This window comes from Haplochromis burtoni, unplaced genomic scaffold (genome assembly GCF_018398535.1).
Source record: "Haplochromis burtoni strain Fernald_Lab_line unplaced genomic scaffold, NCSU_Asbu1 Contig_285, whole genome shotgun sequence".
NCBI lineage: Eukaryota > Metazoa > Chordata > Actinopteri > Cichliformes > Cichlidae > Haplochromis > Haplochromis burtoni.
In genome coordinates, this window is record NW_024582646.1 from 187,659 (window position 1) to 199,194 (window position 11,536).

The 11,536-nt window shown below is 38.5% G+C and overlaps 1 protein-coding gene across 1 annotated transcript in view; it reads left to right on the forward strand.

Moving 5' to 3' along the window:
• Window positions 1-11,536, forward strand: part of ehd4 (EH-domain containing 4) — a 46,123-nt gene that overhangs the window by 26,927 nt on the left and 7,660 nt on the right. The window contains exons 4-7 of the mRNA XM_005940979.3: window positions 7,438-7,604; window positions 7,698-7,831; window positions 8,425-8,536; window positions 11,368-11,532. Of these exons, the coding sequence (XP_005941041.1) occupies window positions 7,438-7,604; window positions 7,698-7,831; window positions 8,425-8,536; window positions 11,368-11,532 (578 nt within the window). The remainder of the gene's footprint in view (window positions 1-7,437; window positions 7,605-7,697; window positions 7,832-8,424; window positions 8,537-11,367; window positions 11,533-11,536) is intronic.

Below are 11,536 nucleotides of genomic sequence, written 5' to 3' on the forward strand. Positions count from 1 at the left end.
CGGACTTGGTTCTATGGTAGGTCTTAAAGGGTTAAATAAATATCGTCAAATAATCGAGATCTCAATTTCAGTGAAAATAATCGTGATTATAATTTTTGCCATAATCGAGCTGTTCTTTTTAATTAGGAGATCAGGTTAGATAATTGTCGTTAGGTTATGCCTAGGGTAACCCTCGACCAGGGACGTATCATCACTCCTAGTTGAACTTGTGATAATTACTTGCGGTTAGTTAGATATTAAATCTGTTACTTCCTCCCAAAGCTAAACTTTAAACTCGAAAAATATCTCCATCCTTTTTTTGCTCAGTTTTATTCTGAAGGTTCTGACTGTAAATGCTGAATTTTGTGGCCACAACTCTCAGAATGTTTAGTCTTGCAACTTTTGTAACATCATGAAATTCTCATTACAAAAAATGTTAAACCTTCATGATGTGTTGTCCTTTGAATGGGTGTGATTCTAACTGTGTCACAGCCAATCACCCTTTTGATTTGCTAATGTAGAGTAACCTGGACAGCTCTTGGGTGTATGTGTTTAATTATGTCATCATTACAGTCATTCTGAAAATTAAGATTCTTCATAATATGAGATCATCAGATTGGTTACTTCCAGCTGTAGACTTTAAGTCTTTCTATCTAAACAACAGCTTAATTGAAAAAACTTACCTGCAGTTCTTCAGCAGATGTCTTCTTTTATCTAAGAGTCACCAAAACATTCATAATTAATCCAATGTTGGATTTTTTCATTGGACAATGCTCCTCAGGGTTGACAGTAGTCAGAGTGAATTTTAATAGCTTGACATTCAAGGTTGTATTTAGCTTGTTTTCCTTTAAATCCTAATAATTACTATTTCCTCATTGTTTTTGGTGCCATTCCCTCATGTAATGCACACTTGTGACATTGCCAACATGCACACAAAGGCAACATCCACGCTTGCACCTCTGCACTGTGGAATAAGTAATAATTCACTATGTTCCAGCAGTGCAGGGGAAGTAGACATTTAAGGAGAAGGCATTTCCGTTTTTAAATGAATTGGAGCATGTGAAATAATCAGTTGTCCTGTAATAGAACCAGAGAACAATGACAGCTCGTATCAGAGGAAGGTCATCTTACTGACCCTGCAGGGGTGTGTTTTGTGCCTCTTAGGTGTGTTTTCTCTGTCTGCTGTAATGAGTTTCATAGGTGCAGAAAATTTCCCAGCCAATGACCGTATTTACTGCTTAGGCTCACATCTACTGGGACAAACCTGAGCCACACATTGCACTCAGTGCTAACAGCATCATTTATTCATGAACGGACAACTCCAGGGTGGACAAATTGCAAAAATAGCTTCTCCACAGAGGCAGTATGTTGAGCAGTATGTTTGTTGAGCTGCAGTGATTAGTGTATTTGTTTTTTCTAATAAAACATAGGCATAAGAAATTCATTGAAAGATTGTCTAAGATGTTCTTAGTTTTAAAACTTTTGAACATGAAAGGAAGCAGTACTAGAAACTCGTTTGAAGTGTGGGTAAAAAGGACTAGAAGTACGTGATTAAAAAATGGCACTAGCAATAGCAGTAGTTGCTATAACTGTTTATTGGAATATTTGGAAATGTTTTAGTTAAATACATTAAATGAAATCCTCACGGAAAGCAGTCAAACCTGGCTCATTAACAGTATTATATCTTGTGTCAGTGGAGTGTGTTGGAAGTCACCAGACCAACCTGTTGGGCTTTTAATTGACTTTAATAATTTGGTCAGGTTGAACAGAAAGATTGGTGTGTAATAGCTTTTAATGTTAACTAAAGCCATTGCAGTGTTCTAGGTTTTGGAATTTACACATTAGAAATGCTGATGGTAGTCCTCATTAACCTTCATAATAAGCATCATCAGCAATTGTACATGTGTTGTGTCCACAAACAGTCAGATGTTTGTTGCCCCGAAGTGATGTTGTGAATGTAGGCAAAGTGGGATGCTCCACTGTTGTGTTTAATTTGTGAAATTCAGCTGATAGGCTGGTATCCAACCTCTAGATCGTTTTTACCTCCGCCAAGAAGGTTGTGTTTTTAAACAAAGTGTTGAATGAAATGTGATTAAACTTTGTAGGGGCGTACACTGGGGTCATGTTAACAACCCATTTGCCTTGGTCGACCGAGGTCTTCAAGGCAAACTTGATGATTTATATGCTGAAATTTTGTTTGTTGAAAAATACCCCGGTGTATTGTCAACATGTAGAGAGTACCATATAAATGTTTAACCTCTGATATCATCTTTAGGGTCGATAGTTTGATCTGAAGGTCAAAGTGATACAAGTGCTATATAGAGCTATTTAAAACTATGTTTCTTAATGCCATTGTTTGTATTGGCAACATTTAGGTCTATAGGAAATGGTATGTCTTGCTCTTCCTCAAGTTCGAAAAAGATTCAACTTTCATAAAATATTGTTTATTTTTCAAACTATTTTTAAAATGCTACTGTTATTGTTTGTATTGGCATTTAGGAAATGATACTGGTAAACTTCTAAATATCAGAATATAATTTTATCTAAATGTCATGTCACACTTGACCTCTGATCTCATTTTTAGTCTTCTGCCTTTCTTTCAAGTTGACCCAAAGATGGGTTACATATTTAAGAAAGTCAAGAGAAAGAGAATTAATCCATAAATAAAAAAATAATAAAAAGTATTTATACTTAAAATTATGTCAGGTGCATTAAAATGTTTCAACAGGGCAAATAACGAAGGTTTGCCCTTGCTTTTAATACACTAAAAGCATGTTTAAAGGAAACAAGGAAAACGAAATAAATATATTCAAAATACAATACTGTTCCCTTAAAATTAAATACTGCCCAGAGATGGAGCTGCCGTGGTGGTTTGCACTCTCAAGTACTTCTTGTTATTTTATTACATTTAATTTATTACTCTACATTTTATTATTATGTACATTTTTTACTAGGCAGTACATTTTTGCTTATTTGCTTCTTATTGTATTTCAAAAACTTTCCAAATGTCTGTTATCCATTAGACCTAAGGTTGATGAAGTGGCAAACACATTTAGAAGAAAAGTATGAATGTTTGCTGAAGGTGTTTGTACTACCCATGTGTTCGGGTACACTGGCTGTGGTCGATGGTGCTCTATGCACACTCAGCCAGCTCTGGAAGTCATGTGTTCAGTGTAAACTGTGCACTTTAGCTCTACCTGTTAAGACCTGGACAAATAAATATGTTTCCCAGCAACCTCAAAGTGAGCAGGAGGACAGTGAATTACGGAGAGCTTCTGAGAACCTTTTTATGCCTGATTTATTGTGCAAATCTTAAAAGCACTGCATGGAAAAATATAACAAACTAACTGGAATCTCCCTTTCCCTTCTTCATACAATTCACAGGCCTTCTTACACAGTCCTATGATAAATAGTATAAATATGTTTTTACCTCCTTTACTCGTCTTCTAAAATCCTAAAATGACACATCCTTAATAAGTGGCTGTACTGTCTGAAGCTTACCAACATCAGCTAAAATAAGGTAGGTAAGGTGGAAAGGAAAGGTCCTAAACTAATATTTAGTGAGACACAAGATGGCAAGTTACTGTTAGAACATCTGGCTAACATCGGAGTTGAGGACACAGCACTCAAGCCTACCTGTCTGACTGGAAACAATTTATTCAAGGCAAGATTATCCGACTTCTCGCGTCAGTCAAACATGTTGTCCCTCAGGGAACAGTGCTGCGGCCTTTATAATTTATCTTCTTCCTCTTGGAAATATCGTCCACAATTTTGGTATGCAATTCATTTTTCATGCAGATGACACACAATAGTATTATTCTACAGAACCCAGAAATTCTCTTCCCCCTCCTGTCCTCATATCCTGCCTACAGGCCTAACCCTTTGTTGTATCTATTGTCAGGTCCACGCTTTCCATAGTGTCAAAGGTTTTGGAATCATCTTGGACAAACCCCTCTCCTTTACCGCCCACATCAGTCATGTCTCACGTTCCACCTTCATTACATTTCTAGGCTTCACCCTTTTCTTTTTTAATTCAGCACTCAACTCCGGGTTCATACTCTGGTCACCTCTCATCTGGACTACTGTAATGCCATTCTCTCTTCTCTCTTCTATCGGGTGTAGATGGTGCAGAACTCTGCAGCAAGAGTCCTCCTTATGTTTCAGACCTCCTTCACCCTTACACTCCTTCATATACCTTCTGCTCAGCTTCAGCTGCTCCTCAATGATTATTATTATTATTATTATTATTATTATTATTATTGTTACCATTAGGGCATTTTACTTTTTTATACTTGCTGATTTGAGGCATCACTGCGCAGAAATGATTGACAAGCAAGGCAGGACAAAGAGAAGATCAAAATTATTTTTTGTCCCTTCAACTGAGGGTAACTATTTTAACCCCAATGCATCTATCCATAGATACAAAGTAACTCAAGTTAAAATGCTGTATAAATATCTTTGTGAAGGGTTTATATGGTTTCTAGTGCAGAAGCACTGAGTACACAGCAAAAGGAGAGAAGTGCTGGATACCAGCCCATTTACCCAGTAAAGACAAGTAGAATTTAGTCAGATATGTAAGCAGGAGTAGAAACATTTCCTTCTGCTGCAGCAATCTTCCTGTTTGAGTATAAAAGCTCTTGAGTTTTCAAAAGTGAGGTCAGTGTCACCCAGTTTCAGATGAACCACACCCAAATTGCTATATATCACTTTACACACACACACACACACACACACACACACACACACACACACACACACACACACACACACACACACACACACACACACAGAGAGAGAGAGGAGAGAAACAGAACTGTTTTGTGACTGTTAAATATGAATATACCTACATCAGGACTACTGTATGCTAAAGTGAGGGAAATAATTATTTGATCTCCTGCTGAATTTGTAAGTTTTAGAAGGAAATTTAGAAAGAAATTAGTACTCTCTAAATTTTATGGTGGTTTCATTTAAATAGACAGAGACAGAATATCAACCCAAAATTCAGAAAAAATACATTACATAAAAGTTTTTCACTAAGTTGCATGTCATTGAGTGAAATAATATTAGATCCCCAAGCAAAACATGACTTAGTAGGCAACTTGGTGGAGAAACCCTTGTTTGTAATCGCAACAGTAAGAAGTTTCTTGTACTTAGTCACTAGACTTGAAGAAATCTCAGGCAGGATTTTTGCCCACTCTTTACAGAAACTCTCTAAATCCTTCAGGTTTCTTGGCTATTGTTTGGCAACTTGAAGAGCGCCGTCCACAGATTTTCTTTAGGACTGAGGTCTGCAGACTGGCTAGGCCATTCCATAACCATAATTAGGGATGGGTATCGTTTAGGTTTTATCCGATACCGGTGCCAAACCGGTACTTTTGAAACGGTGCCGGTGCTTAAACGGTCAGTGCTCAAACCGGTGCTTAAAGAATGGAGAACACAAAATTGGTCCAAAAACCTCTCATGTTCAGCTGTTTTTTGTAAAAAGATAACAATGTTAGCCTTTTCTGCAGCTATGGGGCATATATGGTATCACTCTTGGCTGGAAGCAGTGCTTAAACAATGGAAAAAACACAAACTTTGTCCAAAAACCTCTCATGTTTAACTGTTTTCCACTTTTTCTTTGGTCATTTTAGCCTTTTTGGCCAGGGTGAAGGGAGTATCTGCCATCAAACAAGAAGACAGCCGCATGTAACTACGACGGTGTTTGCTAGTTCACCTTACATGCATTAATGTAATAACGTGGTTAGCCTACTCAACGTAAATTACACACGAACAACATTAAGCTACTCACGCAGAGAAGAACGGCTGCTGCTGCATCATCATCCTCATCATTTCTGCTACACTGGCAGGGCTAGGGGCCAGGACTCTCCTCTTCGGGTTTTTGGGGGATGTTGCTAACTCCGGGTCCGATAACAGGCACCACACCCGCAGTAGATGTGCTCGGTGTGAGGTCTCGCAGCAAGCTATCAAATACGGCGCATTTCTCGGCTTTTAAAAAAAACGCTATGCGTCGCCAGGTGTTTCATCGGATTCGAGGTGTTACCTCCTTTGACAGTATCACAGTATCAGCTTAAAGCACTTGTTGCTGCTGAGTTTGCATCTTTTGCTGTGAAGTACAGCCAGACTTTTGACCGCTTCGCCTTGGGCATTTTTAATCTGTAGCTCTGCTCTAAAAGAACGTACGTACCTGGACCCGCCTACTATCCTCGGAAACGTAAAATGATTGGCTAGAATCTAAAGTGTATGACATCTCAGGAAATAAAGCACCGAAATGTGCGCTGCTTTTCGGTCTGGTTACTACCGTTTATGTCAGAACCGGTGCCATGATACCGGTACCCATCCCTAACCATAATGTACATCTCCTTTGTTGCCTTGTCAGTATTTTTTTGGGTCATGGTCATGCTGGAAGCCCCATTCATGACCCATCTCTAGGACCCATCTTCTGTCTGAGATTTTACGGTGCACGACCCCATCCATTGGTACGTCAGTGTGGTGGAGTCATCTCTGTAGCCTTAGTAGAAAAACAGCCCCAAAGCATATTGTTTCCACTTGAAACATGCTTGACTGTGGGGATGGTGTCCTTTGTGTCATACTCTGCCTCATTTGATGGCAAAGAGCTTGGTTTTGGTTTCATCTGACCACAGTGCTTTCTCCCAAGCATAGTCTTATGGTTCAGGGTCGGGAGTATCAGATTGACTGATTGATTCATTGATTCATTCATTCATTCATTGACTGGTTGATTCTAATCTCTGTAAACCAGAATTATTGCTGGGTTGTAGGGGATCAAATTCCTGTTCCACTCAATAGTGTGCATATCCACTTTGTGTATTGTTTTTTTTCTGGAGCTTTAGTTGATATCCTGTCTATCTCTATTAAAATTAAGCTAACATAAAAATTAAAGACTTCATTTCTTTGTAAGTCTGCATACGTGCAAACCCAGCTTCATGACAGGTACTGCTTACCTTGCTTGCCCTGAAGGAACGCCACTCAAGCTTACCAGTCCACACACACACGCACACACAAAAAGGAACTTTGAGTTCCTTCTTAGAGCTCTGTGGGGATGACAGTTTTTTGGAGACCCACTCTGAAGTTAGCATCTCCTAGGTTTATTTAACTTGGTTACAAAAAACTAACAGGATTATTATGAGTATAAATACATTGCACCATCCTTGCATGTCTTCAACTTCAGCAGAAACATTTGGTAGCCACTTGTTACCAAACCCTCCTTACATTTACAACCATTAGATATCATCCATGGTATTTAAACTTAACACAAAGCCAAAAAAGAAATGCTGATGAAATTTGGCTTGAGGTGCACAAATTACACCTCAAGCCAAATGTAATTTTCTTTCTCATCAGTCAAAATTATTAGACTTTGTTATGCTAAGTGTTCATTTTCCAGAAATGATCTAGAAATGGGAACTAGACTGATCCTTTTGTTTGTCTCCCTGCTGCCAGGTTATGACTTTGCTGAGGTCCTGCGTTGGTTTGGAGAGCGAGTGGACCGGATCATTCTCCTCTTTGATGCACACAAGCTGGACATCTCAGATGAGTTTTCAGAGGCCATCAAAGCTTTCAAGGGTCAAGACGACAAGATCCGAGTCGTCCTCAACAAGGCAGACCAGGTAGGAGAAGCTGAACAAATCTAACATGAAATTAAACTCTGCTCACCTGTGTCAGTCTAACCTTAAGCTCCTCCTCCTCACCTGTTCGATTAGGTGGACACCCAACAGCTCATGCGGGTGTATGGCGCCCTCATGTGGTCACTGGGGAAGGTGATCAACACTCCAGAGGTGGTGAGAGTTTATCTCGGCTCCTTCTGGGCCAAACCGCTGCAAAACACAGAGAACAGGTGAGATACGTTACTTTGTCTGTTTGTTCGCAGGGAATGATGCTTATCTTTCTTCCCTTAATGTTCTTTTTTAATGAAGTTAGACATGAGAACCTCTTATCTATGATTCATAATTCCAAACCAACCCATCAATTTCATCCTCTGACTGAAGCAATTTGTTTTAGTTCCCACCCCCCAACCCTTCCAATCTAAAGACAAATTTTGGATGGAATTGAAAAACTAAGCTTGGAGCTACACAGCATGTACACAGTTCATGTGTTTACACATTAAAACATGTAGAACAGGTGCTGCAATTAAAATTGATTATTGCTTTCTCAAAAAAATTGATTGCACAAGTGGAATTGAATGAAAAATTAAATATACTATAAAAATATAATATGATAGATGGTTGTAAGAATGAAGAAAACTGTTATTCATATGTTCATTAAATAATCTAATTTAGTTATTTAACCTTTCTCCATGATGTATGTATTGTTTCATCCATCCATCCATTTGTTCGTGTGTTTACTCATTTGCTTGTTAGAGTAGGATTTCTTTCTCCATATACGTGTCTTACTTCATTCATTCATTGATTCATTCCTGGTACTTGTCAGGCGTCTGTTCGAGGCAGAGTCTCAGGACCTGTTCCGGGACATCCAGAGTCTTCCCAGGAATGCTGCTCTCCGTAAACTCAACGACTTGATCAAGAGGGCGAGGTTGGCCAAGGTGAGACAGGAAGTCACACGTTGTGGTTGGAGTTAACTTTCAGGAATTCTAGACTTTCAGGAATTCTAGGAATACTGTGGAATATTTGACTGAGGATCTCTGGGATAGTGTTTCCAACTGGCTGAGTCCATGTTTAATGGAGGTGTCCTTGTGAGAAAATGGTTTCTAATGATGTCAGCTGTTGTTTCAGCCTTTCAAATGAAGAATCGAAACATAGATGTTTTTTATTCTGGGGAAACAGGAAACAGAAGTGGTATTTAATTTTAACACTGATGTGGAAATAAAGCCTGAATCAGACCCTAATCCTGAAACCAAGCTTACAACAACCACATGAATTCAATTTAGAAGAGTTTTTAATATTTATTAAAGAACTAAATGAGATAGAAAACATGCTTTAGTCACACATATCATGCAGGGCTTATATTTTGCCATCATTGTGCTGGTGTGGGTCTTTTTTTAGATATAATTTAATTTTATTTCTAGGGAAATATTCTTGCTAACAAGAACATGGTTGTATTTATGTATACAGCCAGAGGAGTCCTATAATTTTCAAAGTAGTCCTACATTAAGTAAATAAAGAAAGGAAAACTGTAATTCAGCTCAATAATTGATGTAACAACAATGTAACTGCAGTTAATTTGTTACTTGGTGTGTTTTAATGTTTCAGACTTATAATTTGATATGAGCAGGTCTGACCAATAAATAAATAAAATGAGCTTTAAAAAATTTAAATCAGGGCCTTATTGTTTATTTGGTTATAGTAATGTAGAGCTATCAAACAGTTAACAGTTTAACTTTAACTTTAACCGAGCTGCATTTTTGCTTATGGTCACCATAGTGGGGGATACAGGGCATATGCTCAGCTCAGTATTTGGAACACTTGTCCAGCCTGGTAGAAGCATATAAGAAACAAAGGGCTTTTATTTTGTAAAAAGCCTTCTAGCGTACACCACATAGAACGAAGTTTGAGAGCATGTAAAATGTTATTATATTTGAAGTATAACAAAGATCAAGTACTTCAGGTACCACTATATTTTTGAGCAAGCAAAGAGAAGCAGGTTAATAACATCAATCATATTAATATTATTAATCTCTGTAATGTTTCGTAATGTTGTACAATGACGCTCAAGTTGATTTGATTGTCTATCATCTCAGGAGATTCAGTGTGAAGTCACAGCCTCTTCCTCCGTGGTTGCTTCTTTTTTTTATGTGGGAAATTGCAAAGGCTGCTGTGAAAACTTAATAGTGAGGCACATCCAGCAGCTGTATCAGGTCTGTTGTGTTGTTAGACAGTGAGCTGGACTCTGTCCTGAGTGAGCGATCCACACCAAGCACAGATGTGTGTTTAGCTGCAAAAGTTCTTGAAATGACACAATCCTGTGAGGTTTAGCAACTTTGTTATGGGGCATATTTCAATTATCAGCTAAACAAAGGATTTGGCTGCACTCTACTAACATATGACAAGTGCTTTCTAGTGGAAACACTGCGATGTGATGTTTGTGGTGTGATAACGTTAAGCCACTGATGCAAAGGAAATAATGGGATTTGTAGATGTTTTTGTTACAGTTACAAATGACAGTTTTGTGTTTGGGTTTTTTTTGTACATTTGAAAATGAAATGAATCTAAGTTGTTTTCTCACACATGTAGTTATGTTCAGCACCCAGAAACATGCCAAGGAGTCTTTTTAGTTTTGTTTTTCCTTCCTCTGTAACTTTTAATAAATGGCACTCATGTACTCTGGCACTTTGCCCTCAGAAATCCAATGACCTCATTCCCTCACTGTGTTACTCCTCCCTTCCTTCCACCATCATTATGCCTTTGCCTGTGTAACCGATGATCCTCCTGCACTCCTACATTCCTCCTTTCTCCTCCTGTTTCTTCTCCTCTTCTAATCCATCAGTCACCATCAGTTCCCCTCTGACCCAGCATCTCATAGTTTCCTGTTTCTCTCTCATCCAGAGTCTCAACACCCAGACTTCAAGCTATATTTTTATTCCAGCAAGAGGAAACAGCCTGAGATTTCTGCATTATGCATTTCATTCCATAATAAAATCATATTTAAAGATTTAAACAAAGAATATTTTGTGAAATATTCTTTGTTTTTATGTTGACAAAATTTCAACGTTGTGGTTGTTCCATGTAAAGATTATTTGTGCCAAGAATTATTTTTTTTCTTTACTTAAATACAAATGATTAAAGTTAAATTTGTGAGATGTCATCTCACAATTTCTGATTGTTTGAATTTTCAAATCTCATTTTATTAACCTAAACACATGAGAGTATGAGCTTCCTTGCCCTCCATGGTAACCTGTAGCCCAGATAGCAGACTTCCTGTGTTGGAGGTGTGATTAAGGAAACTCTGTGTAAACAGTGCTGTTATTGAACGGAGCTCTGGCAGCGAGAGGGCTGTGACCTTTTCCTTTTGAGGAACTATCAGGGTAGTGTCTTCTGTGCCGTGCTGTGTGTTACACTGGTAACACAGAAGGGTTAAAGGGGATCAGTCATAAATAACTTCGGTTTTGTCTCAGTTAAGCGTTGCCATGTACTCAGACTTCTTCTCTGTTTGCTTGCTCACTTGTCCTGAATTTTGGCTTTTTTTAAGATTTAATGAGCTGAATGAACTTTTGTGATCAGTTTCAATCAGCTTTCTGATGCAACACTTTTAGTTTCATTCCTCTTCTTTCAATGCAATCTCAAATGTCTCAAAGGAAAAAAGCTGCCAAAGCTGCCATTAAAAGAAACTTTAAGTTTTAAGGCACAGAATTTAGATCTGTGTCCCCTCCACGGCATTTTAAAATGCTTATGATCTCCATTGCTTCCCTGCTTGCAGGTGCATGCCTACATTATCAGCTACCTGAAGAAAGAGATGCCATCTCTGTTTGGACGGGAAAAGAAGAAGGACGAACTGATCCAGAGACTCCCGGAGATCTACACCGTCCTACAGAGAGAGCACCACATCAGCCCTGGAGACTTCCCCAATGTCACTAAGATGCAGGTAC